Genomic DNA, 27714 nt, shown 5'->3' with positions numbered 1-27714 from the left:
CCTGCCCGTCCAGATTTATTTTCATAATCAACATTATAAACCTTCCATGTTCCACTCTTTTTTGAACAATTCATTTGAAACAAAGTTGAAGAGGACAGCGGTTGACGTTTTCATGTGATGAGCTCATTTTGATTTTAAGGGATTGACTGATCACAAACCCAGAAAATGAAGAAAATCGGTGCCGATACCCATCCCCGGGCAGATTGATCGGAGCACTCGTCACTTGAGACCACCAGAATCGTTGCCTTGAAAGAGACGAGCCAATAACTCTTGAAGCTTCACTACCAAACCACAAAGTTACTCAGAGCAGTAGGAATATATTTTTTTTGACGCAGTTGAGGAAGTGTCACTTGCTTACTGGGTAGCACAACATTTACAAGCGTCGCTGTCTGTTAATTCTGCGGACTCCGTTTATTTGGATCTTCCCGTCCTTTAACATAGTTCAGAATAATAATTACCGTAATTACTAGTGATGTTCTACAACTCAAAACAAACTTGCATGCTGAAACAAAATATATTCTCTGAGATTGTATTTAACAAGATCCTAGCTTGGGCCTCCAATGACAACGTTGCAAAATTTTTACCCGTATTTGCTGATTCAGTGATTTTTTTTTTTCGAGATTTCCAGAATAATGACCCGTGCGACCTCCTCTCTCATCTCAGTTTCCCTGACAGTCCTGAGTTTTGTATTTTGTGTGGCATGAATTCATCAAATGACCCTGCCATTTTAAAGAATGTTATCTGCCACATGATTTCAGAGCCAAGCACAATAACATCCTGCAGCTCCAGCTGCTTGCCTGCTTATTCCACAAACAATACACCGCGTGTGTGCGCGTGTGCAAGCCGTCTATTCACATCATAACATTTCTCAATAAATAAAAGGTCAGCGTAAATGATTGAATGGACAAACCTTTATTTCAAGGTGAAGTAAAGGCAGAGCAAATCCCTGCAGAGAGTTGACACCACAATTCGACACACGTGTAAAGACGATCAAAAATGAAACAGTGTGCGACATCTGACACAATCCAAAATGTCACAAATGACTAATTGATTGCGAAACGTATCGCACTCTGCAAACTACAGTGGAACCTGCAAAGTCTCAAACAAGCCCTTCCTGACTTGCTGTCCTAATTTCAAAATATTTTAACCGAAGGAAAGTGACATGACTTGTTAAAGGCGAAACTCTGAACATCATGAAAGCTTCATTCACTGCACTCGTGCCTTGAGATACAAGTGACCCGACTTAAGAGAATCGAGTCATTAAAACCTCATAGCTTTGCCTCGGGAAAAAAAAGCTTAGCTTGAAGTTAACACTCAATGCGAAATGTCACAGACAGGCTAACGAATAACATCGATAGTCGTGGCGTTATAAGAACCCTTTAAGCAACGGGCATTAGAACACAAACGGAGCAGCAACACAAGTAGACATGCAATAGAATTTTCATTCTTCCCTTGCAAAAAAAAAAAAAAAAAACGTCACTAGAGCCCAACCGTTTAATTGACGGAACGATTTAATCGGTTGGTATCAATGCTTTTTTCCCCATCGCTTCTTATCCCTTAAAAATGAACACATGACAACATTCATACGCCATTTATTACAACATGCTTGTATAAAGTACACTAGTAACGAGCACTAATTTCCGCATTTAAAAAAAAAATGAAGTAATTAAAAATCTGCGTTTGGCTGGCAAACAGTTCGAGGTGTACCCTGCCTTCTGCCCGAAGACGGCTGGGATAGGCTCCGGTACCCCCGCGATCCGCGTGAGGAAAAGCGCAACAGATACTCGATGAATTAAAAAAAAAAAGGTTTTCCTTTCTTTTAGAGATGCCGTAACTGATTACCGGCAATAAAACTTCCATAAATTTCAAAAGGGAACGATTATTTGAGACACAAGTGTCTTGAGTTATGAACGTAATCACAGAATGAATTAAAATTAAAACTTGTGTCTCAAGGCACCATTATAACATCCAGAACTGTCAGACACGTGTTGTTAACCGTCATTAAGAAAACTAAAATAAAGCAAAACTACTTCGACAACTGACATACAGATGGATGTCGTCACCTTGTAGCATTTTATAGCTACCACGGGAATTAATAAGTGCTTTGTAGTCATAAGAAGGTTTATGCTAGAATATATTTAGTAGATTTGTTGCAGTCTTGTGTGATGTAACACAAGTTGATGCAATGACCAGAGATGGGCATTTCATCCCTGGGACTTTCTCTCACTAGCAAAGCGTGTGCGGCTGTGTGAAGAAGCAATTGAGAGTCAAAGTAGACAGATTAAGTGAAGTTACATTTGAGCAAAGGGATAAAGTTAAATAAATACAGCCCTCTTGATCTGAGCACATCAGTGAATTGGTCATTTTCGTGCAGACGCATTGGACTGATTCACCGTGTTTGTGAATTTGGTTGACGCTCTACGCCACACTGAACATTCCCTGCCACGCTCGCCAGTACATCTGAGAATTGGGTCACAAAAAGTAGGCTATTGATCATAAATCATTGGAGAAATCAATTCATCATCTTAAAAATATTTTACGTTTCATCCAGTGCACCACAGTCTCTCTCCATTTTATCAAAAAGCATTTGGCACATGCCACTTTGAGGTTCCACTGTATCTGAAAAGGTGTTTATACTTGAAAATCTCTTTGTATAAATAATAACTCAAGGTACTCAAGGTCATTCTAAAACAAAATCTATCAGACCTGAGACATACGTTACACTTTTACATGGTTGTACATTAATGTGCAAGATGCAATCTATCAAAAGTCATATTCACATGTACCACACTTGTATTTGGTCCCTAAGTCAAAGTGAAAAAGTATTAACTGGAACAAACTTTATACATAAAGAAACCTTTTTTAACAGCATTCAGCAGAGTTCCGCTTTGGAGTAAATTGACAGAGGTGCAATTTCTTGGTTCTGCCCTGATAAAAGTGCTTGCGTTCTTATGTGTCGTCACGCTTGTTGTAGTAGCCAGAAAAGAATGTGAAAATGCTGATAACCAGACACATCACCAGAAAAACCATCACCGCCATCCAGAGAAGACGCTTGCTCCACGAAATCTTGGGGCAAATGCGGCTAAGAAGAACCAGGACCTCCTCCATCCTCCTGTGGAGAAGAAAAAAAGTCCCTTTTCCTGCATGAGATTTATAGTAGGTGACAAAAGTGATGGGAAAATGAAGCTTCAAAGTTGCTTCATGAACCAGCTGCTGTATTTTTAAGTCCTCTAGATGGCACTGTTGCTTTAAATAGGCTTTAAAAATGGCAATTCAGCCCAATGTTGAACAAAGTGCCATCTAGAGGAGTCCAAAAATACTACAAGTGGTTCATGAAGCACATTTGAAGCTTCATTTTCCCATCACTAGGTGACAGTGATCCGCATTCTAGGTGACCTGCCACCTTTGCCACCCAAAGAGAAGTCACAACTTGAATTTTTTTTTCCCAATCCACTTCAGTTATATTTAAAAAGGATATTCACTTTACTGCAAATAGTAACAACTGTGAACAAAGGATGAGGAAAAACAGACTTCAGAATTCAGTCAGAAATTGCACATAAAATGTAGGCGAAAAAATACCAAGAAGAGAAAAATCTAAATTTTAATTGCAAATTAACTCATTTACTGCTATTGACTGCTAAAGACGTCAAAGATCCATTTTTTCTTTTTCAACTCGGCTGCTAGTGAATGAGTTATCTACTAAATCGAACAATGTCATCTTAAACTGCGTGACTTACCGGCTTGCTTTGATTTTCTTTCCACTTTCTTCATCCCTTATCTTTGATTCCAGCAACTTGTCTGCAGCTTCATCCTCCTCTTCATGCTTTTCCTCCTGGATTGCTTTGTTTTGCTTCAGTCCTTCTTGGTAGCTACACAACGTGGACATATTATTTAGTCTCATTTATCAGAATGCTCAAACACGCCACAGAAGAAGAAACTGCTGGGCGTTGGACCCTGGAAAATATTTTTATTATTTTAAAAAGGCTCATCAGCATTGTGGAATGACTTTTGTTTGTTTTTTACGGGTTACAATGCATCTTAAAAAAATAAATAAATAAATAAAAAAAAAAGAAATCAACATTAATTTGCAAATGAATGTGTCGGTTTGTGACGAACAGCCATAATAGCTGCCGAGTGTTTATTTATCCCAGAAGGTGCATGTGCATCGAGAGAAGGCCTCACCCTTTATTGTACGCCGCTTCCTCAATCTTTGCCTTGAGCTCTGCCCTGATTTCCGCTCTGATCTCTTCCAAGTTGACGGCGGGCTTGGCCGGCTCACCTTCCTGCTCCGTCACGCTCTTTCCACTGCTTTATTTTGCATAGGAAAGCACAGTAAGACCTCGGCTACATCTCCACAATCATCACAACATAAACCTGATGAACTGCAAAACTGGCAGTCCAAAGACAAAACAGGAAACACAAAAGGACGGTTTACTAAGATCCCAAAAAGCAGACGCTAAATTGTGCGTTCACTCTTGGGGGTTTTGTATGAAACGAAGGTCCGTCACACACCGTAGAGTCGCCGACTTTTCGCCGCACACCAAGCAATTATCTATCAGTGCACTGCAGTGGAAAAATTGCAGCCCTGTATCAGGTTTTGAGGCTCCACATACAATAATAATTGTCATAAAATTAGCTGGAAATTAAAACACAAACACGTACCAGAAGAACAGCGACAGTCTCATGTTGAGTTGAAAGCTAAAGAATAAAAATGTGTCTTCAAACGGGTTTTAAAAGTGGACAGAGACTCGGCTTGCTGGCTCATTTATGCTTAAAACGCCCGCAACATTTTTTGGGGGGTGATTTTTCATTGGTTATATATCTACGATGTCGCAACGCCATCCACCAGCAATTCAAATGATCAAAAGCATCAGAAAACTTTTTTTCCGGACTATAAGCCGCTACGTTTTTCCACGATTTTGAACCGTGCGGCTAATACAGGGGTGGACAAACTTTTTGATTGGTGGGGCCACAATAGGTTCTAAAATTTGACAGAGGGGTCGGACCAGGAGCAGATGGATGGAGCGTTTTGGCAACCTGACCTCATCGGAGAAAAAAAAAAAAAAACACATTAATTTTAAATGAAAGTGAACAAAAGCATAACAACAAAATATACGTCGTTGAAAAAAAATCACAGTATTTTGAAAAAAATGTTTTTTCAAGTTTGGCGGGCCGGATTAAAACGTTTAACGGGCCGCATGCGGCCCCCGGGCCATAGTTTGCCCACGCCCGGGCTAATACAACAGTGCGGCTTTTATGTGTATTTTTCTTTCTTTCTTAAAAATGTCTACATAAGTGGGAAAACTCAACTTTATAGAGAATTTTAAAAACCAACCAGAGCTACATACAAAATGTTGTACTGATTTTTAAACAACTAAAGATGCAAAATCAGTTACCAAAATTCATCTCCGCTTGATAAATCAGGTACAGAGAGGAGAAAATGGCGGCAGCGAGTTTTTTTTTTTATTGTTCTCCTTTGCCTTTGGCACAACACTCAGCTTTCTCCGTGACCGCGATTCAACTGGCGCACGGAGTCTGGACTTGGTCAAAAACTTGTGTTTAGATTATGAGCCCGGAGAGCAACTTCACTGACATTTAATGATGTTCTTCCATTCATTTCCACAATTCTCAAGCTTTGCCGCACTCTTAACACATCCTCTAGGTCACGCAAACAAGATAAAAGTTCCCATTGCCCCAAAATGCTTTTTCAGGCATTTTTGGGCCATTGTTTGGAAGAATGATCAGTGACCTCAGGAATCAACCGGTGTTTTGTGCACATACATAGTGTGTGTGTGTGTGTGTGTGTGTGTTTTTTAACAAAACTTACCACTCTGTTGTCGCCTGTTGTGTCGACTCCGGTGCGGAGTTTCCTTTCACATCACTCGCTTCACTCTGCCAGGACGGGAGTGGTCATGAAATTATTAAAACATCCTGTAATCTCAAGTCGACACACTTTCACATCGGTTGATGGTCAATGCAGATGTTCATTTGTCAAAATAAACAGAGAAGTTTAGGCCAGTGGTTTTTCCAGTGGGAGGACCCAAAAAGGGGAAGAAAATAAACTGAAATAAAGTCATTAGTAAAATTGTTATTTTGGATTCATGCTCAACATCGCCATGCTTGCCAAAAATATTAAATGAAAAAAAAAAAAAGACTGCCACAATAATCCTATTAGACTAATGATAGGGATTTCTGATTCTGATTCTGATTAGCCGCATGGTTCAAAATCGAGGAAAAAAGTAGCAGCTTACAGTCTGGAAAATACGGTTATTCTTTCTAAACTAAAAATGAAAATCTTCCCATGAATCCCATTTGGTTGACATCAGGAAAAGGAACGACTTACCAATGCAGGAAGAGCAGCACCAGGCGTGGAAGCTGTCGGCGCATTGGGGGCAGCAGTGGGTGGCGACTGACCCGGAATGTTCAGGAGGTTGAACTTGGGCACCACAGCAACGCTCACCCGGCGTCTGGGCAGCGCCTAAGCGATAGAGGACATCACCTCGTTAATATTACATAAAAAAAAAAAAGGTTTGAGAATATTGAACTGAAAGTGTTGCCCACCTTTCCGAGAGTGAGCGACATGGATCTTGAAGCCCGAGAAACGCCATCATCTTCATGAAGAAACATCCAACGTTACATTTGCAAGCACGACATAATGCATTTTGGAATTTCCATGGAAAAAAAAAAGACGTTCAAACGAAAAAGTTGACAAATTTTGTCTTACCTCCAGTTTCTACAGAGCCTCCATAGCAGCGATTGGAGTTCTGGTTGGCGAGTTTTTTAAACTCCGTCAGCTCAGCGTGGTCTTTCTCGTACGTCCTCTTGAGGTTTTCAACATACTGCATCATGACCTCGGTGGCCTTGCTCATGCGTTTCTCCTGTGGACAAAATAAAAAACGGTTCAGAGCAATTGTCAATTTTTGGCTACTCTATAAACCACTCAATTATCTTCTGTAAATATGACATTTTGCAAAACCAAACTTACAAAGACATGTGCTGGTGTATTGTTGTTGTGCCAGAAAATTAAACAAATTTTGTTTCACTAAAAGACACCCAGACTTGCTTCTATCTGACGTCAAAATATTTAGAGGCAAAATAAGCTACTCTGAACGTCAAGCCTGAAAAACGTCTTGCGTTGAGATTCCCATGAACAATCGTGCAGCTATTAAAAAAAAAAAAAACAGGAAATAAATTCACTTCGAAGTTGACGCTTATAAATAGCAACCGTAAATGTTAGCTTTGGCCGCTCTGTCACGTCATATCGAATTAAATCCTTCACCATCAAACATATTGTAACTTTGCCAAAAACATTTCTAAAAAAGGAATCATGAAAAAAAAGAAATGGGTATTTTATGAGCTGAAACTGTGCAACATGAGAACCAATATACAGGCTGCACTCACCTGTCGTTACGAAGCGTTCGGAATTTGCGTACCTAATTTTTTGAGCACTGAGTGTCGAGTAGACAAAGGTGTACCTGTCGAACCGCTCCAACTATCTCGGATCTGCTTGAGAGGCGAGTGGCCAGCCGATGCAACACTGCCAGCGTCTCCGTGAGCCGGTGGAAGGCCTCACGCTGCTCTAGGTTCTGCCACTGTGGGGCGCTCATCTGAAAGTTAAGAAAAATAAAATAATTAAATCTTTTAGGAAAACACTGCACAGTAAAAATGTGGCAAAAATACTCACACATTGAACTTATGTAGAATTATAAATACTTAAACATAAAAAAATGGTTAAGTAGAAGTGCTGAGTCAACACTTCTGTAAAAGTAATAAAAAAGATTTTGGAATGTACTCAAGTACTAAAGTAAAAATGATTCTATTGTCAATGTCACAAAATACTCGTCACAACTGGGTTAAAGTAGTTTTTTTTTTATAGATAATAAAAATAAAGCGTCACAAGAAAAATGAGTACTCAAATAAATTACCGACACCTGAAAAACCCACTTAAATGCAGTACAATATGTCAAGCGATTCAAATTTTTCAACTAATTAATGGCAAAAATTTACATAATTGATCGCGATTAATCATATTTTCCAAATTCAATTTTTGACGACGCTTGGAACCGATATTTACTGGAGTAAAATCTTGAAATAAATGCGGAAAAAAAATCTGAAAGTATATTTCTACTCAGACTATTCTAAAAGCTTTCTTTGATCTTTGAATACAATTATTTTCCTTTAAAATACAGAACGATACACCAAAAACGTACCACTAAGATGAATTTGGCTTTGCAAAGTGTGCAAATTATTTTGGATTTCTCCAATGAGCCGTCGAGCAAATATTTAAAGTGAAACTAAAAAGTCCGTCTTTGCGACAGTAACTCTCTAAGTTGGACTGCAAAATGAGCTGCTACGGGAAATAAATACAACGGAGTTAAATTAGTGAATCATTTTTAGTGCGTTATAAATTTGAAATGAATCTCCATAGTTAATGCTTTAGCTTTGACAGCCTGTTTTGTTTTTTGTTTTTTGTCCAACCACTAACAGAATTAACCTGACAGGATAAATTTGAACAGTGAAAACACATCCAGGAAACACTTTTTCTTTTTTCTGTTGTTGTTGTTGATTGACTAACCTTCAGCGCAACTTTGAATTCTTCGAGTTCTTTCTGAGTATCTTCCTCAGTCAGGTTTCTCTCCCTCTCTGCCTGTTTGAGTCGGGTCTCGAGGGTGTAGTTGTCATTACGAAAGGCCAATGACAGCTGCACAAATGCATTCTGGCGGGAGGAAGGGACAGCAGTTTAACTCAGGAGTGCCACGTTATATTCCACACGAAACACTCAAAGGAAGTGTCCCAACGGTCACGGCATGTTGAGTGTGTTATTGTTCTGTGTACATTAAATGTCCCGCTGTGATTCTGACTTTTCATCCGGCGCTGTCAAGCCATCAAAGCCAGGCTACACATTTTCCAACACACTAAAGTTATGGTCCGGAGGAAATATATGACCTCCGACTGGTCTGATGCACAAACAGCCCAGTGGGACACGACGGTCGGGCCAGACTACGTCACTCATGGTTTGCATCTTCTCCACAGGAAATCACCCCGAGTTTCTTTTGGATGATCGTGACAACAAAATCACTTTCCTGTTGACAAAAAAAAAAAACGGCGCCACATCCAAGGCAGCTGTGTTTGTAAGTGTGGTAGCAAAACAGGTTTTTATAAGTTTGGGGATGCATCTGGCAAATAGAGTGGAAGAAAAATCAGCATTTTATGGCCCAATGTAGACTCATGCTTGCACTACTGTTTGAGAGTGTCACAGGAGTAATAATTCCAGTGATAAAAACGTTTATAGCAACAAGATTTCCAGTTGTACAAGCTGACCCAAAAGTCACCACTTGTTTCTTTTTATTATTTCACGTATCCATCAGAAAGACGAGAGGCCATCAGCTTGACAGCTTAGAAGTTTTTGTTAGAATATCATTGCTGTTTACACACACACACAAAATATGCCCCCCCCCACGTCTCTAACCAAAGTCACACCACTCACAAACGGAACATGCAAGGTAAACAAGGCAGTTTTACATTCTCAGCCACAGTTGTAAGATTGTCAGCATGACTTATTAAAGATGGGAAATTGTAAATCAATGGCCGACTGCCCGTAAAAGCAGATTTGAATTTATGCATCTCTCTTCTCAAGCAAATTATGTTGCAAATGTGGAAAGACGACAAACCTCAACTTCTTTTTCAGTGAGCGGAGGCGGACTGGAATGAAATCAAACAGAACAAGTTGGTTCGGTAAGTCGCGCAGAACATCCAATTAAGTCGCTGTTGCTTTTAAACACACACCAGCCGGGAAGACCGCGATGAAGTTTGAGTTTTCTCAGCATGACGTCGGAGATGTTTGGCATGGCGTCCGACTTGGCCTCTTCGCTGCTCGCTGATGAGTTTGGAGATAAAGTCGGACCTGCAAACCAAAATGGATTCCATATCAGGAAAATTATTGAAATCCATCTTAAGGTCTATACTGTACTCATGCACATTTTTATTTTACAGGCAAGAAGATTTTGCCAACTATTAAAATGACTACCAGAAGCTAATTTATGGATCGAGAATGTAGCCTTAAGGGCCATGCACTAATACATTCTTATTCTTCACGTTACAATGAAACCAAACCTGTAATTAGTGCTACTACATCAGTGAGCCCCACCCAGTTCGGAATAAATAAAGTCCTGGCACGAATTGTGAAAATCTACAAGAAATTTGCAATTTACTAGAATTGCAAGATGGCGGCAAAATCCTTTTTTTTTCAAATAGAGACAGATATGGCCTGCCTAAATGAAACTCCTCACTTCACTTCAACAACCCAAGACGGTGCCAAACTAAGATCCTTATATTAGTCTTACGATATGCTTAAAACTGCTCGGTCAAAAGTAACCCAAATTGGGTGAATAGCAGTAACAATGTTTGGTTATTCATACGCAGCGCTAGTGATGGGAAAATGAAGCTTCAAATTTGCTTCATGAACCAGCTGTTGTATTTTTGAGTCCTCTAGATGGCACTGTTGCTTTAAGAAAACGGCAATTCATTCAATGTTGAACAGAGAGTGCCATCTAGAGGAGTTTAAAAATACTACAACTGGTTCATGAAGCACATTTGAAGCGCCATTTCCCCATCACTATCGTTGACATTTCCCAAGAATGTTATATTAAATTTACTTTGACGTCAAAACACAAAACTCCAAAATGGCAACCCGCTTCAGCAATCTTCAAGCCAAATCTGCTGGGTAGAAATAATTAACTCAACCTTTCGTAAAAGTGACCCCATCTTCTAAAGATAAGTAGTATAGATTGTACTTTCATGGTCAGAAATTCACTCCCATTTGTCTCCTACCAAAATGATTTTATTCTGCCACAGGTACTTTGTGTGTTTAAACAATCGCATCATCTGCTAAGGATCTCATCACCAAAGGAAAAACACCATGATCATTATCATCCGATTTTCCCAGAGATTCAGGAAGTGCACGCCCGCGGAGACATTCTGTCCTGAAAGTACTTTTGGGTCTTACATGAGCAAAAAGGCCAAACAAAAACAGTCACCTTTTTCCTGTTCAGCACTTTCACTCAAGTCCGGTAACTTGGAGCCGACAATGGTTTGGTTACGCATCAGCTTGTGCTCCTGAGCAGACGTCACAAAGACACGCAAAGACGCATTTACTGGGAAATGAGCCAAGGAATCACAGTACATGAAATTGCAAGAGCAATGTTTTACCTCTCTGAATTTGGACAGTTTGGGTGCAGGGAGTTCTTTAAGCGCCGGCGATTTAAAAATGCCATGCCGGGTTTTGTCCGAGCTTGTGTCTTCTGCTCCATTTCTGGAGTTTATGCCTCCGAGGGCATCCCAGGAAACAGCCCTCATTAGTGGTGGAAAGGCACCAATGGTCTTTATTTCAGCCGTGCAGGGTGCCTGTTGCGTTGGGGGTCGAGGGACGGGCTTGGCGACGCCTGTGGCGGGGGCCTGGTTAGAATTTCGTCCGCCATCTTCACTTTTATTGGGCCCCGGGGGAGTTTTGGTGTCACAGTTCTCCTTTGGAATGGTAAAGCGGGGCGTTAGGGTCCCAGAAGACACCTTCCTCTTATCTGCGGGCTTCCACTCCGCCGCTAGTCTGTTGCCCTGAGGGAGGCCATGACATTTAAATGAATTCAGTTACTTGCGTCGTGTGTAAAACCACAAAAAACAGTTCAGACCCTGACTTTATTTTCTTAAGAATAATGCTGTGCTTCCTTAAATCTTTCCAATTTAAATAAATGGCAAAATCATCAATCTGTTCTAATGCCCCCAAAACAGCTCATTTTTTTTTCTAGTCTGTTTTTGTATTGCACTAAAACACAGAATTTAAAGTCTGTTCACAGGTGATGGCACTTGTGGGGTTTTTTTTTTTTTTTTTACAAATGCATGCCAATGAGTTATGTTACATTGCCTGGTTAGGTGTGTTGCTGCACCGTTTGTGTTCAAATATGACAGAATTGTGCTGTTTGGTTGTGGTGGAGTTAGAGGCAAAATGTGGAGCCAAATGAAGCAGGAGAAGTAATTGAGGGGAGTTGGCATTATTTCCAAAAACAATTTAACTAAAAAGAGAAAAGCAACAATGACCCAAAGACTGAAAGAGAACAGGGAACTAAATACTGTACAAACAAATTGGACAAAACATGAGTGGCTTTTGGGAACAAAACTAAATCTAATCTAAACAAAAAAAAAAAAAAATCTAACTCTCCTTTGTTTATATGCAACCCTGATGCTAATCATTACCCCATCTATGGCATTTTGCGTTGTTCGTTAGAATGAAGCCACATGGACTTGCCCAAAGCAAAGCTATGTGGTTGTCTTAAATACACAAATTGTAAAAAATAAATCTGCCGAACGATAGCGAAATTTATAAACTGGATCACTTGTATCTCAAGGCATGAATGTGTTTGGTTTGAGCGACGAGGCAAATAAAAGGAAACCTGACCTCCACATCCTTTTGTCCCCTCACTGAGGCAACGTCCAGATGCTACAGGAGAGGGCGACACAGACAAGACTTTACAAGCAGCAACGGATACAGTACCTGCATGTGTTGCTTCTAACACAGCAAGGAAATCAAAAGACAGCTTTGGGATTCATTGGACAAAGAAAATGAGAGGAAAAATGACGCAATTTGGATAAAACTGTTTACCTGACTGATCGACTGTGGATGGCAAGTCACCTCTGGCGCTCCAACAACTGGAAAGCAAAAAAAAAACAATCATAAAAGGAATCACACTCAACTGAATTTATGAATTAATTATACTATTAACTGCATTTTGAAATATGAAATTATGTTTTGAAAGGTTTCATGGAAACCGGTACCGTCACCAATGGTGTGTGTCACCTGTGGTAGCGTCCGAAAGGCTGCTGGTAGAACGGCGGCCCCGTCGCATCAGGAAGCGGTCGCTGACCTTTTTGGCTTGTTCCAGCAGCTCCAGATTCTTCTGCCGATCCTCTTCTGAGAGCTGCATCTCCGGCAGCTTGTCCTTCACCAGGTCGATCACATGACCTGAGCTGTCTAAGAAAGACATTTTCATACAATTACATCCAGAAGTATAGTAGAGAGAGATAGAGCAAAAGAAATAGAAAGAGAGAGAGAGAAAGAGAGACAGAGAGAAAGAGATAGACAGAGAGAGAGCTAGAGAGAGAGAAAAGAGAGAGAGAGATAGAGAGAAAGAGATAGAGAGAGAGAGAGCTAGAGAGAGAGATAGAGAGAGAGAAAGAAAGAGAGAGAGAGAAAATAGAGAGAGAGAAAGAGAGAGATAGCGAGAAAGAGAGAGAGAGACAGAGAGAAAGAGATAGAGAGAGAGAGATCGAGATAGACGGAGAGAGAGCTAGAGAGAAAGATAGAGAGAGAGAAAAAAAGAGAGAGAAAGAGATAGAGAGAGAGATAGAGATAGACAGCGAGAGAGCTAGAGAGAGAGAGAAAGAAAGAGAGAGAGAGGAAAAAAAAGAGAGAGAGAGATAGCAAGAAAGAGAGAGAGAGAGAGAGAGATACAGAGACAGACAGATAGCTAGCCAGATATCTTTCTATCCATCCATGCACCCATCCACCACTATTTAGTTTAAAAAGAACAGATGTTTATCTGTGTTTTATCTACCAACAGTGGTGATGGATCCTGCGGAGGAGTTTCTGGCCAGACGAGCTCTTGGGCTGCGTGGCCTGCAACACAGTACACACGTTCGTTTAAGACGACACCTCAAACTGGTTGCGGTCGATCACAGGACACATGCATTCTCTCATTCCCAGTCTGACTTACTGGGCGGGGCAAACCAATGGAACAATATTTCGATTGTGCTCACCTGGCCTGCTCTAGAGGATGTCCATCTTGCTGGACAATGGAGGCCTGCTGCGGGTAGATGATAGTAGGGCCAGTCATGACAGCAGCTCTGCTCTCAGCAGGTGCACACTGTGCAGAAAACGCAGCAAAAGCAACATGGGGGGGGAAAAAGCGTATTGTGAGAAAGTCAGCCAGAGTGTATTAAATAGACATTTGCAATCACTCAGATGACTACACAGTAAAAAAAAAAAGAAAAAAAAGAAGGGGTGTGTGTATGCGTGAACATTACCAGCACAATGACAAAAAAAAAAAAAAACTTTTTGTTGAAGGGCAGTGAAAGGTCAAATAATTGTGAAGTTTATAAATTGTGACAATTTACATGAATAAATCTGTGAAATGGATTGTTTGGAGGAGAAAATTATGCGGGTTGTCGTAAATATCTGCAACTTGAGACTTGACGTGTTTCACATTTGTTCATTTTTTTAAGGTTCACAATATTCTGTTTCATGGAATTAACAAATACAAGTTAGTTACAGGTTTATAAATAACACTGAATGCAACTCGTTAACCCTTCTATGGTGTTTTGCATTGATTGCAAAACCAAAGCTACAGTTTGCAGTTGTTTCAACAATGCCTAATACTCTTTTTTTATGCTTAGTTGGAACTGACAATAAACGACCAAATTGCTACGTGAATTTAAATTAGTTCACTGCCACCAAAAACCAATTGTATCTATTTTCTTTTTGCTCACAAGTCAGAGCAAAAATCGCAGGAAAACATGGATGAAAAAAAACTGACAAGTTCTTTACATCTCAAGTAGAGAATAAGGTTTTTGCGTTTTTGATGTAAAATTTAAATAATGAGTTTCTTGTCCAGTTAAATGAAACATTTGTGAGTTATGACGAGAATAAACAAAAACAAGCCTGAGAGTTACCGCCTCCGTCACTCATAATAAGGAGGACGCAAGGATTTTCTCTACAAGGCTTCCCTCCATGCTTTAAAAAGTTCAGAATTCATCCCTTTTTTGGACGAGGAAGCCTCGAGCGGTAACACTGAGAGCGATTCCTCACCATGGCCAATTCAATTACTCAGGAGCAGCTTTTATAGACTCACATGCTTTCGCCTAATATGTGCGTCTTCAGAGAAGGAGACCGTTTTGTGGACTCACCGTACTGGGCGAGCTTGAAGAACTGTCCAGATCCTCGGGGGAGTCTTCTTCTTCCTCGGGCAGCGTGGGCATGGCAGGGAGCAGACAGGGCCGGGAGCGGGTGAGGGGGAAAAAAAAGGTGCCCTCACGAGTGGGGTCTTTGTTGGACTTCTTGGTATGGTGGTGGTCAGATGCCTGCAGAGAGTCCTTTGCCTCTTCTTTGACCTAGAAAAAAAAAATAATAATAGATTGTGGCTGGAAAGCAAAGCGTGAAGAGTCTCTGTCGAAAATGACCTCACGCTTTCCTTTATCGCTCTTTTCCGCTCTTTAACTTTTTATTCATCCACCCATTTCTTGACAATCGCAACATGTTTTTTTTATTTAAAAAAAAAAAAAAAAAAGGACACCAGGCTGGAACCCTAATAATGGCCCCATATATCACATGACTGGCCGGAATTTGGTTGTTCTCATTTTTATTGCTATATAACTGTGACAAGCAATTGCACGGATGAACTCGCTATACGATATTATAGCAACACTTTGCCAATGATACAGTAATTACGCAATAATCCACATAACAGCGTTGACATTATGTGCAGCAGAATTGTGAGCGTCACATTGACTCACCAGTGTGCAAAATCACAGCTAAGGACGATACAATATCACTTCTTTGTAAAGAAATCCTAAAATGGCCTTAGCGCAACGGTGACTAAATTGATTGGCTACAAAAAACCTGCAAGTGAACAGACCTAAGGCGGAACCAAAATGAATAAAGTGGACTCTTGTAAACAAACTCATCAAGAGCGCGAGGAACTCCACCTTCTCGAAAAATAAATTCATAATATTAATATGGTGAGAAAATCGAAGTTCCCAGTAAACAATATTCTTCTCTTTGGGGCGACAAAAGACGCATTGAAAGAGCGCCGAGATCGTTTGGGAGTCTGGTTTGATACGAATGACTCCCACTGGCTGACTACGGCAACAAGTTTCAGAAGGACATTGTAAAATAAACACAGGGGCTTTTACATACACAATATAATAAGTACATCCTGTATGGGAATCACACATTCAGAAAGAGGGAGGGGGGAGTGACATAACTACAGCTGTGTTATCATTTTTGGGGGGTAAAATGAGGATCTGTTTCGAACAAAGTAATGATTTTCGACTTGAATATAAAATCAGCAATGACTTTGGTGGTGGTTCACGCAAGGGTATAATGAGGAGACAAACATTCTGTTCTACTGTATTCATTCACAAGATCAGCATCCCTATGAAAGTACGGTCAAGAGTAAAGACTAATTGAGTTATTTTGCTCCCAGGCTCGTCTATATTTAATCCATTGCGGTAAATACAGATGGAAATGGTAAGCATGCATTTATTAATCTGCTCTCATGGCTGCAAGCTAAACAAGTCAATCCAATGAAATGGACATGAACTACACATTTCATAAAAAATGGCCTCGCAAGTGTATCTGACATTAAATTCCCTCCTTCGGCCATTGTGGTTTAAAAAAAAAGCAAGAATATATTTTGGATTTTCAAACGGTCGCCAGTTACGACTCTGTTGTATTTATTCCACATAGCGCGGCCGCCTCAAGTGAGTATATCACAAGCCACGTTCATCACCTTCAAAGTAAGGCCAGCAAAAAGGCCTTGCTGTCATCAACTCGTGATCTGATTGGCTATTGCAACTGTCTATCAACTCTAAACACCTCGCACACACTCAGAATAGACGCCCGCACGATTGGATCTGAAGGCCTCCGACCAATAGTGTGTGCCACGGAAATCTGCCTGGCAACACGAGCTAGCTGTATTCTGATTGGATAAAAATTATAATCTAAAACTTCAGCACTAGGATATAATATGTCATCAATGTGAAGAACATGGTCATGATTTCTTGATTATATATATATTATATATATATATATATAGGACAGCAGAGAAGACCTTGAAGGGTCACTCACTGGTCAACAGTTATTAAAGTAAATGAATTTCATATTGTTGCTTAATAGAACAGTCATACAGATGTAGACGATCTGATATGTAAGCGCTTCCCTCCAATTTTGAAGATAGCACCTATTTAAACCTTCCTTTGAACTCCCTTTCCTCTTTTGAAGCAAATATATGCAAATCAGCACACAGGGCCAGGCCACTGTACCACGGTTAGTCCAGTAAGATTTGCATACGGTTCCGTCTGCCTTTTGCCTCAAAACAAATTTGTCTCTGTCAGATGGGCAGTACAAAACAATCATGGTTCTTTCGGACACACTTGACAAATGTTTAGTCAGTTTCGCTGAGCGAGTTGTCAAACAGGATGAAATGTCTCAGGAACATGCTGGGACAAAAAAAGCTATGCGAGTCACTGGTGAGCAAACAAGTCAGGTTTGCAGTGAGCAACAATGACATTTCCTGAAAATAAAACAGTAACACTGGTCCAGAGAAACAAGTTTGAGCTCATTGCAGAACCTTTTTAACACCCATCGTCTTCTTTATCTGCTGAGGCACTGCGCCACTTTGACCCAGTTGCACAATGCCAATTGGTCCAAACCAAAACCGACTTGTTCATTGGACAACCCAACATGCGCAAATGTTAAGGGCGCAGTGAACTCCATAAAGTAGCGACGGGAAAATGAAGCTTCAAATTTGCTTCACGAACCAGCTGCTGTATTTTGAGTCCTCTAGATGTCACTGTTGATTTAAATAAAGGGTTTTAAAAAATGGAGAGTGCCATCTACAGGTGGCCAAAAATACTACAACTGCTTCATGAAGCAGATTTGAAGCTTCATTTTCCCATCACTACGAGAAGGCGCCACAAAAATCAGGCGGATCATGAAGATTTTATTAAAACAAGACTAAGATTTAAAAAAAGAAAAGCTAACGTAGATTCAAACACAAATCAATGCCCAGCTGATATTTCTACAATTGATTATAATAAAAAGCCCCCTTCCCTTCTACCGGCTTACTTTGCAAACATATCAAAATGATCTAAGGGTCCGGAGCACTGGGAAGAAAAAAATGGAGGTGAACTGAAATGTTAAATTAATAACTAGCTCCTAAAGAATTAGCCTGGTATGTTAATCAGTAAATAATCCCACAAACCCGGACTGTGTGAATTTGGAATATTCCAGTGCTGACAGGGATTAAGAAAATGTCCAAATGGGAGTTATTTAAAACCTTTGCCTATGTTTCACTATTCAACCATTTTCTGATTTGTTTGGAGGAAAGGATAGAAGGACATAAAACACAAGAAGGAAAAGGCCATGATAAATCAGCAATGGTAATTAGATTTTGTTTCCTGAGGCTACTTCTATGAAGAATGTCTTCCTTAGCATCCAAAACATTTGACATCAGCAAGTCAGTTGCTGTTTGTTGTGAATTTGAACAGCAGTTATCTTCCCAATCAGAAACAACATAACAAAAACACGCAACTCTGCATGAGGCTTCTCACGGCAGACGTGACCGTGAGACAGACATAAATGAGCGCTTTGATTATTTCCTGTGGGACAAGGGGACAGAACACACATTTTGTGCACACAAAGTCCAAATGCAGTTGCGCTTTTTTCGGTGCAAAAAGATCATCCTAGGCGCTTTTACAAGAGCAACACGGGAAACTGTCACCTTTGTTCCCCTCACCATCATGTTACATAAGACAGACCCCTCCAGCGACATTCGTGGAAAACGCGTCTGAGTCTAAAGCACGGAGGAAGTGCTCTGCTACAGAACCTCAATGTGACATAACGGGGCAAAGGAGCGAGCGACCGACAACAAAGATGTACAGTCAGAATATCTGCTGACTTTCAGATGCATCGCTCAACGCATGCATTAAAATAATTTAAAGTTTCAGTTAGAAGTCAGACTAAGAGCCTTCAAAATACACAGCAGACGTTTACTTGTCTCTCATTTTGCACACACACCCAAACGACATAACGTCTCCATCTGAACCGGTCCAGCCCGATTGGAGCATTACCTGCGTCCAGCAGCAGTTCCCAGCGGACCTTCCGAGTCAGGCCGACTTCCCACCAACTGTCACCGCACTCTGCCTTTTCTCAGAAAATGTCTCCAGCTTCTTGGTGTCCGCTTCCGTCTCCCATCCCCTCGGTTCCCTGTCTTTTTTCAGCAGCAGCCTCTCTTTGACGCCTGGGAGCCTTGACCATTTAAGGAAACGGGCTGTATGCCTCTTTGAGCTACTTCAGACTGTGTGTGAGTGTGAGTATGCGTGTGTGTGTGTGTGTGGTGGTGGTGGAGTTAAAGTTATGAGGTAGCTCCCTACCCGCTCGACGGAAACCACAAACCATCTCTAATCAAGTAGAATCTCCTCGGCGGGCTAAATAGCATTTTAAAATGTAACAAAAACTAAAATGAAGTTTTAAAAGCGTTTTTTTTTTTTGTTAACGTTAATTTGTGTTTTTTTTTTATGATCATGAGAGCAGTAGTCACGCAGAACATAACAGATGCTCTCCGCAAATTGTCATTTCAAAATCGAGTGAAAAATATTGTTTAAGGTGGGAAACTAATTCACGATTATCCCTGATAAAACGGTGATTCGTCAATTGATGTAACGTGGAGTTAAGTTCATTATTATATTAAAGAGCATAATTTGATCAGACGTATTCTGCCAAATGTGAATGCTTGACTTTGTTGGGACTCTTGTATAATTGAAGAGCCGTGTCCAAAAAAAAAAAAAAAAAAAAAAAAAAAAAGCATTTTTCAAATTCCTTTTACTCTATTTGAAGGTCTGCCTCCACAGAAACAATATTTTATAAAAGCAAAATGTCTCACCTTGTCGCAGGAGTCTTGTTCTGCATCACCTGTGGTGGCCAAAGAGACAGAACATTTGATTTGCATTTAACAGGAAATCATATGCAATGCAAATGCGAGGGAGAGACAGTCTGACAAAGCATTGAACGGCCAAGAAAGAAATTGAGCGTTCTGTCCTGGCAAGTGTTGGCAAGAGCGAAGTTGATCTGCCAAGAAGAACGGCCGCAACGCCGTCATCTGCATCACTAGGAGCAACAACAACCTGGCAACCGAGTCCAGAGACATGATTGAGTCATCTGCTCAGGGTGTTAGCACTAACACCAGGTTAGAGTTAAACCGCACTAAACTCAATCCTTCCACATTTGTAGATTAGCTCAAGTGGAGACTCAAATTGGCCATTAGATGAGATGTGCGTGATTGTTTGTGCTTGATGATGGACGGGCAACCAGTCCAGTGTGTCCCCCACCTCTATTCCAGAGGCACCTCTGACCCGACATCGGGAAGCATATGCAATAAAAAAAAGGGATGAATGGTTTGCCGATCCATAAATATGCAAGGGGTCCACACTCTGTGACATTTTAAAACTTTTTTCCCCGACAAGAACACCGGGGGTCACAGATTTTCTGCGAATAACTGACTTTTGTGTCAGTTTTCATCTGTTTGGGCGACCAATGGAATAGGAAGTCACATGAATTCATCTGCCCGAGAAGCGGTATCATACCGTTTATGGGACGTCGCGGAGACTCACTGGCTTCTGGGATTGCACGAGATGGAGGCGGGGGACACTCCACTCTTTCTTTGTCCGGCATAACACACTCAGTCGGGTAGTCTGGAGCAGCTGGCGGCTCGGAACAGGACTGCCTCAGAAAAGTGCAAAGAAAACACTTCATCTTTTCACGTTAGATTGATTTCCATATAAGATGTTCAGGAAAACGGCTTGCAATTTAAACATCCTGTGGAAGATTTTGTCATAGGGTTAAATTCTAGTAAACCATGTAGTGAGGCTTGTTACAAAAGCTGAAGGATGGAAAAAAAAACAGCCTTTACAAAAAGGTACCATCAGTGTGGAAAAAAAAATGTGAATCACGTTTGCACGTGAACAGCTCAACATTTGCTGCTATTAAAATATCGCAAAAAAAAAAAAGTTCCAGAAGGTTATGTTTTTCTTTTGATGTTAAATCTTTACAAAAGAAGAGTAAGCTAATTAGTATTACTAATAATATTTTAAATAATTAAAAAGAAAAGATGCATAATTTCAAGTTATTTTTCAGCTAATGCTCCATTTGAATGTTTTAGGTTTTTGCCGTGGTATCGCTTAAATACTGGAATCGAGCGACTGCAGGTGAAGCATTCGAGTCAGACTTTTAGTGTTGTCACAAATTGCGGTAAAATATCAATAACTTACAAGTTCACATAAAATTTCATCTGGAGGATTAACAGTGTTAGTTTGACAAGACCGCCCCCCCTCAAAACCAACCTGAATATTTTTGTCCATGATCCGCTCCTCAAGCGAGTTCAGCTGCAAATCCGTGTCGGCTGTCCGTCCAAGAGCGGCCTCCACCTTCTGGGTGACGCTCTCCATCCTCACCCTCACCTGGCTCACCCTTTTCTCGCTCTCATTCACAAGTTTGGCCGACTTCAGGGCGCTGTTCACCATGGCCTCCATTCTCCTGAGGGCCGCCAGCAGCGCGTCTGCCGTCACCCCAAGTTGGATTTGTCGTTGCTGTGAGGCTGCTCCACCTGGGCTGTCAACAGCTTCCGTGGCCACCGACGCATGCCTCTGCGCCTTCTCGCGTTTGCCCTCACCTCCGTCTCTATCCTCCCTCTCAGTGTTGGTTTCCTTGTGCACCAAAATAACCCGACTGCTGCTTTTGTGCTCAGCCACACATTTAAGAGAAGCTTGCAGGTGGCAAACCTGCTCCCTCTTATCAGTGAAGGTCTGCTCCGCCTGATGGAGCCGAGCTCTCTCGGCGAGCTCCCGAAAGGTCTTGCTTTCGCCCGTCCGGGCCTTTGCTCCCTCAACGCTGAGCGCTTTCCACCATTTCACGATGGCCACTTTTTTGGACTGCGGTACCGACTTGCCGGTCTGGATTGCTTTTTGCTCCTGCTCCCAGGCTTTCCACCGCTCGTCCACCTTGTCCCCTTTATCCTCCCACACACACTTCTGCAGCTCTAGGTCCTGCAGCCTGAAACCACCAGCACATTTTTATAAACATCTCCTTCACACGCTGTTACGTCTGTAGTCACTAAAACTGCACTTAGCCTCGAATACAGTCCTGCATTCAGAGGAGGGTAAAACCTGTGTGTTGCGTAAGGGAGGTGCCCGTAAAAATTCTGTCGAAAGCAGACATTTTATTAGCAGGAGCAAGCTGCTGAGAGTAGATTCTAATATCAACTCAATCCGCTCTGTTACCATAACAGGAGAAAAGGAAGGCAAAAAAGTCACATACACATTGACAAGCCGCTGCTTGATGCTTGCCTGTTGCTGCTGCTGCTGCTGCTGAGGAAAAGGTTTCTCCTGGGCCTCAACAGAGGAGGAGCCCTAAGATGAACAAGCCAGAGAAACAAGTTCTATGAATGGCCTTTTTTTTTTTTAATTGAATAATTCTCTCCTATGAAATTTTAACCTACCCTTTCCGGATGCTTATTACGCCAAAGATGAGCTATTTCGGTTGATTTGATCCTGTGGATGATGCTCTGAATGTCTTCGCATTCTGTATGGAGAGGAGGAAGGCTTCTTTCGTCCACTGCTCTGTGATTCTGCTGCTGAAAGGAACACAGACAGCCACAGTCAACAACTGAGAATGAATTCTGCAAAAGACAAGCTGATGACTTTTTTTTTTTAACAGTACCTGCTGCATGTCTTGAATCTCACTTTGCAGAGAGCGCAAGTTGGGAGGATCTCTGGCATAAAGTGTCTGAGGACTGATGCAGAGTCTGTCATACCTAATTGGTGAAAATAAACAGCAGTTTATGAGCAGTTAGGTAGGGTGGATATAAAAAGTCTACACACCCCTGTTGAAAGACCATTTTTGGGGGGATATTAACAAATGAGGCCAAAATCAAATCAAATCCCTTTCCACCAGTAATGTGACCTATGACCTGTATCGCTCAATTGATTTGGTTTTTTTTTCAAATCTTCACCTTGCTTCCCCAAATCGTTCAGCAAAAAATAAAAGAACTTCTGAACTTTATTTTAGGTTAAGAGGCCCTTTCAATGAAAGCACGTGTGTACTCACATCCATTCAACATGACCCAGCCATATCCCAGTTAGAAGAGGGTGTGAACACTTATACAACCACATCATTTCAGTTACTTCCCCTCTTGACACATTTTTTTAAATCAATCACATTCTACAGGATGTACGTGAGACTAATTGAATTGAAATGAGTCATGCTTATCTCATTTTTAGCATTTCAGCAGGCACCTGACATTTGGACGGAGATTTTTTTTTTTTTTATATAGCCACTGTTTTAGTTCTGTTAGAATATTAAAATATCAAAGACGACAGCAATGATAGACTACGCACAAAACGTTTGGGGTATTATAATCGACCAATAAATGCTTGTCAGAAATACCTGGACAGAACTTGATGTGAATGTTCCCGTAACCTCATCAGCTCTGCCTGCACGCCCTGCGACATGATACCATGAAAAAAGATTTTTCATGCATAATATCAACGCTGACCCGCTCCCGATGACAATGTTGAAACAAACCTCAATGATGTTATGGTTCTCCACATGAGAGCTTTTCATCTTTTCCATGAGAATGTCTTTCTACACAGGAGCAAACACCAAGGTGATGTGGAAATGAAATATAAGACAATGTTTTTAATGCTCAATGAACCAACCTTCGTCATTTCTCTGTCTTTCAGAGTCAGGATGACGAGAGTTTCTTGAAGTTCAGCCTGTCAATGTTGGAATGTTAAGCAAAACAAAGCCAGATCACACAAACTCGTGTTTCACTGATCCGTTTGTACCCTCAACTCGGCATTGACTTTGCGGAGTTTGTTGATGCCATCTTCTGAACATGTCTTTTCAAAGGAGAGTTTTTCATTCTGTGAAAATGAGAATTTTTTTTTTTTGGAAGAAGCCACATTTTGCAAGGTCTACATAAATTAAAACAGTTACCAGGTGTCTTAATGAATGATTATGACTAATTATTGATAATAACATCTTTATTACCTTGTCTTCAAGCCTCCTGGTGTGAACCTTCAAGCATTCAACGTCATTGCTCTGCAATAGACCAAAAAATCTCAATTTACTTTCTTTTATTCCGTTTTCCGCTTTCCGATAAGCATATTAAGTGTATGAGATACCAGCTTGGTGCAAGTGGCTTGCATGCGGTTGGCTCTTTCTTGCGCCTCTTTAAAGGCCCGACGGGTCTCTTCCAGTTCCTCTGTTATGGATCGGGCTCGAACTGCCGACCGCTGGGAACTACTCGTGCCAAAATAAAGAATATGCAAGTCCACCATAAATCTCTCAAGAAAATCAGCTACTGCTTCTAAAGTACGGTAATGTGTTGCAATACACATGATGGAACGACACACGTCGGGCGTTACATGCACTCAAATGAGATATTTGACCTGGTCAGCTTTGCACTCAGCTCAGTGATCTCCAGGGTGAGTTGCAGGTTGACGTCTTCACACTGAGCCACCGTCCTCAGAAGGCTGCTGTTCTGCTCGCTCAGCTTGCGGTGAGCTTGCTTCAGTTCCGACACTGTTGCCGACAGATCTTTTCCATCGCTTAAACCGAATAAACAGTTTTGTGGTTAAGTAAGAAAACGCGCTACATCGAGAAGACCAAAAACTAACCAGGCACACTGTTGGCTGTCGGTGGAAGCAGGCTTTGACGGAGTAGTTGAGAATTCAAAACCTGAAAGGGCATTTTCGGAAATTCCATTTTGGCAAATGAATCCCATTTTTAGAGATGTGATTAAAAATATTAAAGTTGTCGTACCATTTACAGGCAGTTCTGAAGAATCTGGATAAGAGGCGTCGCCACTAATGTCCATGTCAGCTCTAAAAAGCAAAAATAATCACAATTGCAATTACAGTCATAGTCAATGAAAAAAAAAAAAAAAACAACACACATGCACTTAATATGCTTCAACTTATCAGCAAAATGATACAACACAGACAAAATCATAATTTAACAGCATCCGTCTTCAGAATCAGTCTTAACTTGAAAAGGTCGTAACAACTGAAAAGTTTCTTGAACCAATCAGATTCTTCCTGACAGGGACAGAGGCCTGGTCCTCACTGATGTGAGCATTTTACCATCCTCCGATTCGTTGGTCTAAGTAAGCTACGCCCGACAAGCAAAATATGTCTCGAGCGGTCTACACACTTAACACTTTTAATAATCAGCATATATCATGAGATTGATAGATTTTCTTTAAAGGGGAAGTCACCCCCCCCCAAATTGTTTTGTAATAAAATGTTCCATGTGACTTAGCTAGTCTACATTTCATTCTGATTCATATTGTGTTTGTTGAATATGAGTTAAGCAGCAAAATCTGTTTTTAGCCATTACAGGGGGCGGCCATTTTGTCACTTCGGTCGACTGAAAAGACACAACAGATGGTCAGGTAACAACCAATCTTGACTCACCTGTTTTCTGAAGCCGAGCCATGATTCATTATTAGCTGAGCTCTGAGCAACTGTGATGTTATTTTCAGTCGACAGAAAGTGTCAAAATGGCCACCCCTGAGATAGCTAAGAACGAGTGGATTTAGAGGCAGGAGTAACTCAAAGGGGTAATTATTAATGAAAAGAAGAAAAAAAAGACACACATAAAAATGTAAAATACAAAAGTACAAAATAAGAGGGATAACATGTTTTAATTTTTTTTTTTTAAAAAAACAAGGACCTGACTTAAATTGACAACACGAGGTAATCAGGCGGCCAACTAACGTGGACAATGACCTGACAAGAACTGACCGGAAACAGGGACTAAATACAAGTAAATTATTGAGACAACAAGGAACACCTGGACTAGTCACAAATGGCTAAAGGGAGCTGATTGGTCAACACTGGGGAGTGGGACGACAAGCACAGGTGGCTAATATAAGCTTTAACGAGAGACATTGCGAAACAAGGAATAACAAGAAACTAAATACCAAAACTAAAATCGACCAACGCAGACAATGACACCAAGTTTCCGTCGTTCCATCACAATATGTTTAAAACATATTTTTGTAAAGAAATTTTGGGGGTTGACTTCATCTTTAAATGTTTTGTGTTTTTGTCAGAGGGGGCCGGACCGAAAGCAGATGGATGGAGTGTTTTGGTAACCTCACCTGATCGGAGAAAGAAAAAAAACACATTTAATTTGAAATGAAAGTGAACAAAAGTATAACAACAATATATTGAAAACAACCCACAATATTTAGAAAATAAAACATTAACAAGGTTTATTCATTTAATTTTTTTCAAGTTCAGCGGGCCGGATTAAAACGTTTAACGGGCCACATGTGGCCCCCGGGCCGCAGTTTGCCCACATATGCGCTAGATTATAAAATCTTTATTATTTGTGAGTAAAACTTCAGAGACACTTTGTACCTGTCCTGACTGCACTGGGCGATCCACTCCTTCATGGTCAGGTGGAACATCTCTCTGCTCACCATGGGGTCCAGACACTCGGGGTCCAGCAGCGTCTGCAAGGACGTCAGGTGGCCCTGCTGCTGGCTCTGAGACGTCACCTTCTGCAGATATTGTATGATGGACGATGCCGACACCTCTCCTGATGGGGATCGACAAGATGGATGTAATGGTGCACACTTTTTAGCGAGTCATTCATCTTTGCTATCAGCCAACACACCTGTGCTGGAAGTGTTGCATGAGTTGTACATGATGTCAAGGAGTTCATGTTCAGAGAATTCATTTGCGTCACTTGAGTCTTCCAGTCCGTCCCTCATCCCACAGTCTGGAAACTCCCACACTAAACATAGTTCATAGGCATGTAGTTTATACACACTGTATGTAAACATCAGAGGTGGGTAGAATTGCCAAAAATGTATTCGAGTGAGAGTGTTGTTACTTTAGAATATAAATCAAGTAAAAGTAAAAAGTAGTCCTCCAATAAATTACTGGACAAAGAATAACCACTCAGTGAAAAATGTCTGCCTTGTTGCTTGAGTAAATGTCATCGAGTAAATGTAGCACGTTAATAACCATCTCTGGTAAAGATAATAAATTGACAAAAGGAAAATGGTGTCTAAAGGTCCCTGCATCACTTACCATCATTGCTGTCAGACATTGTGCTAATTGGCCGGATTCCCGTACAGCCAAGGGACTGATGGACTGTCACATTTCTACATATGCTCTATCTGGAATCAAGTAGAGAAGCAGTTTTTTTTTTCAAGTTGAGGATTTTAACTCACAAAATCTTTCTAGGTGGAAAAAAAAGAAAAAAGCAGTTCAGTTCATCTCAGTCAGAAAACATGATCTTTGTGGGGCTAAAATACAAAAATAATGAAAATCATCAAATAGTAGTATGGAACATGCATATATAAAAAGGCCTAAAATGACAAAAAATAAACAATTTCTCTACATCGTGCTGTAAAAAAAACGAGGTGTCCTTGTCTATTGCATAACAACACATAAGTCAATCTTGTGGTTAATAAAACACCACCCACGTTAAAAAAGATTGGAATGATAAATTCTTACTTCCACATCCAGCGCACTTCTTCTGTAAGAGAAAAAAAAATGCAGAAATACATATTATGTCATTGTTTTTGGGCTTGTCCTCTGATTCACGTAAGAAATCTTCAAGATGCTCTTGTGCTTGTGCGCACTTCACATCAAAACCAGCTGACACCCCCCAACCAACACCATCCATCAGCTCCCTTCCTCCTGCCGCTGCTGCCAAAATGACTGCCGGCTGTGACAATGGTCAAGGGCTGTGCAATTTATCAAAATGAAATTACGATTATGATTAATACACTCAACGATTACAAATTGGTATATATTATATGCACTATTATTAATTAAATAACATTTTAAAATAGTACTCATTTTACAATT

At 40.8% G+C, this 27714-nt stretch overlaps 1 protein-coding gene across 5 annotated transcripts; it reads right to left on the bottom strand.

The window, feature by feature from the left end:
- Window positions 1–891: 891 nt before the first annotated feature.
- Window positions 892–27434, bottom strand: irag1 (inositol 1,4,5-triphosphate receptor associated 1). 5 transcript variants are annotated; one of them, XM_088296973.1, is made up of 38 exons: window positions 27358–27434; window positions 26929–27017; window positions 26510–26629; window positions 26251–26431; window positions 24647–24708; window positions 24502–24562; window positions 24274–24432; window positions 24007–24124; window positions 23873–23923; window positions 23668–23745; window positions 23539–23595; window positions 23405–23464; window positions 23267–23322; window positions 22541–22634; window positions 22320–22454; window positions 22139–22230; window positions 21166–21874; window positions 20410–20545; window positions 19710–19738; window positions 14953–15156; window positions 13807–13913; window positions 13605–13666; window positions 12848–13021; window positions 12653–12699; window positions 12449–12490; window positions 11209–11610; window positions 11037–11115; window positions 9787–9904; window positions 9672–9702; window positions 8576–8716; window positions 7476–7607; window positions 6725–6878; window positions 6562–6611; window positions 6344–6478; window positions 5828–5892; window positions 4183–4308; window positions 3738–3869; window positions 892–3112 (listed from the first exon to the last, which is right to left on the bottom strand). In XM_088296973.1, the coding sequence occupies exons 2-38, from the start codon at window positions 26945–26947 to the stop codon at window positions 2950–2952; spliced, it is 4581 nt and encodes a 1526-aa protein (XP_088153099.1). In that variant the 5' UTR covers window positions 26948–27017; window positions 27358–27434; the 3' UTR covers window positions 892–2949. The 5 variants fall into 5 exon arrangements, with proteins under 5 accessions (XP_088153099.1, XP_088153096.1, XP_088153097.1 ...); XM_088296970.1 differs by lacking the exons at window positions 26251–26431; window positions 26510–26629; window positions 26929–27017; window positions 27358–27434 and adding an exon at window positions 25300–25577; XM_088296971.1 differs by lacking the exons at window positions 24274–24432; window positions 24502–24562; window positions 24647–24708; ... (2 more) ...; window positions 26929–27017; window positions 27358–27434 and having other exon boundaries at window positions 23675–23745; window positions 24007–24094.
- Between the last annotated feature and the right edge of the window lie 280 nt (window positions 27435–27714).

This window comes from Idiotropiscis lumnitzeri, chromosome 5, assembly GCF_059441095.1.
Source record: "Idiotropiscis lumnitzeri isolate Australia: NSW breed Sydney's pygmy pipehorse chromosome 5, RoL_Ilum_1.0, whole genome shotgun sequence".
Classification (NCBI taxonomy): domain Eukaryota; kingdom Metazoa; phylum Chordata; class Actinopteri; order Syngnathiformes; family Syngnathidae; genus Idiotropiscis; species Idiotropiscis lumnitzeri.
This window is presented reverse-complemented; position numbering and strand designations above follow the sequence as displayed.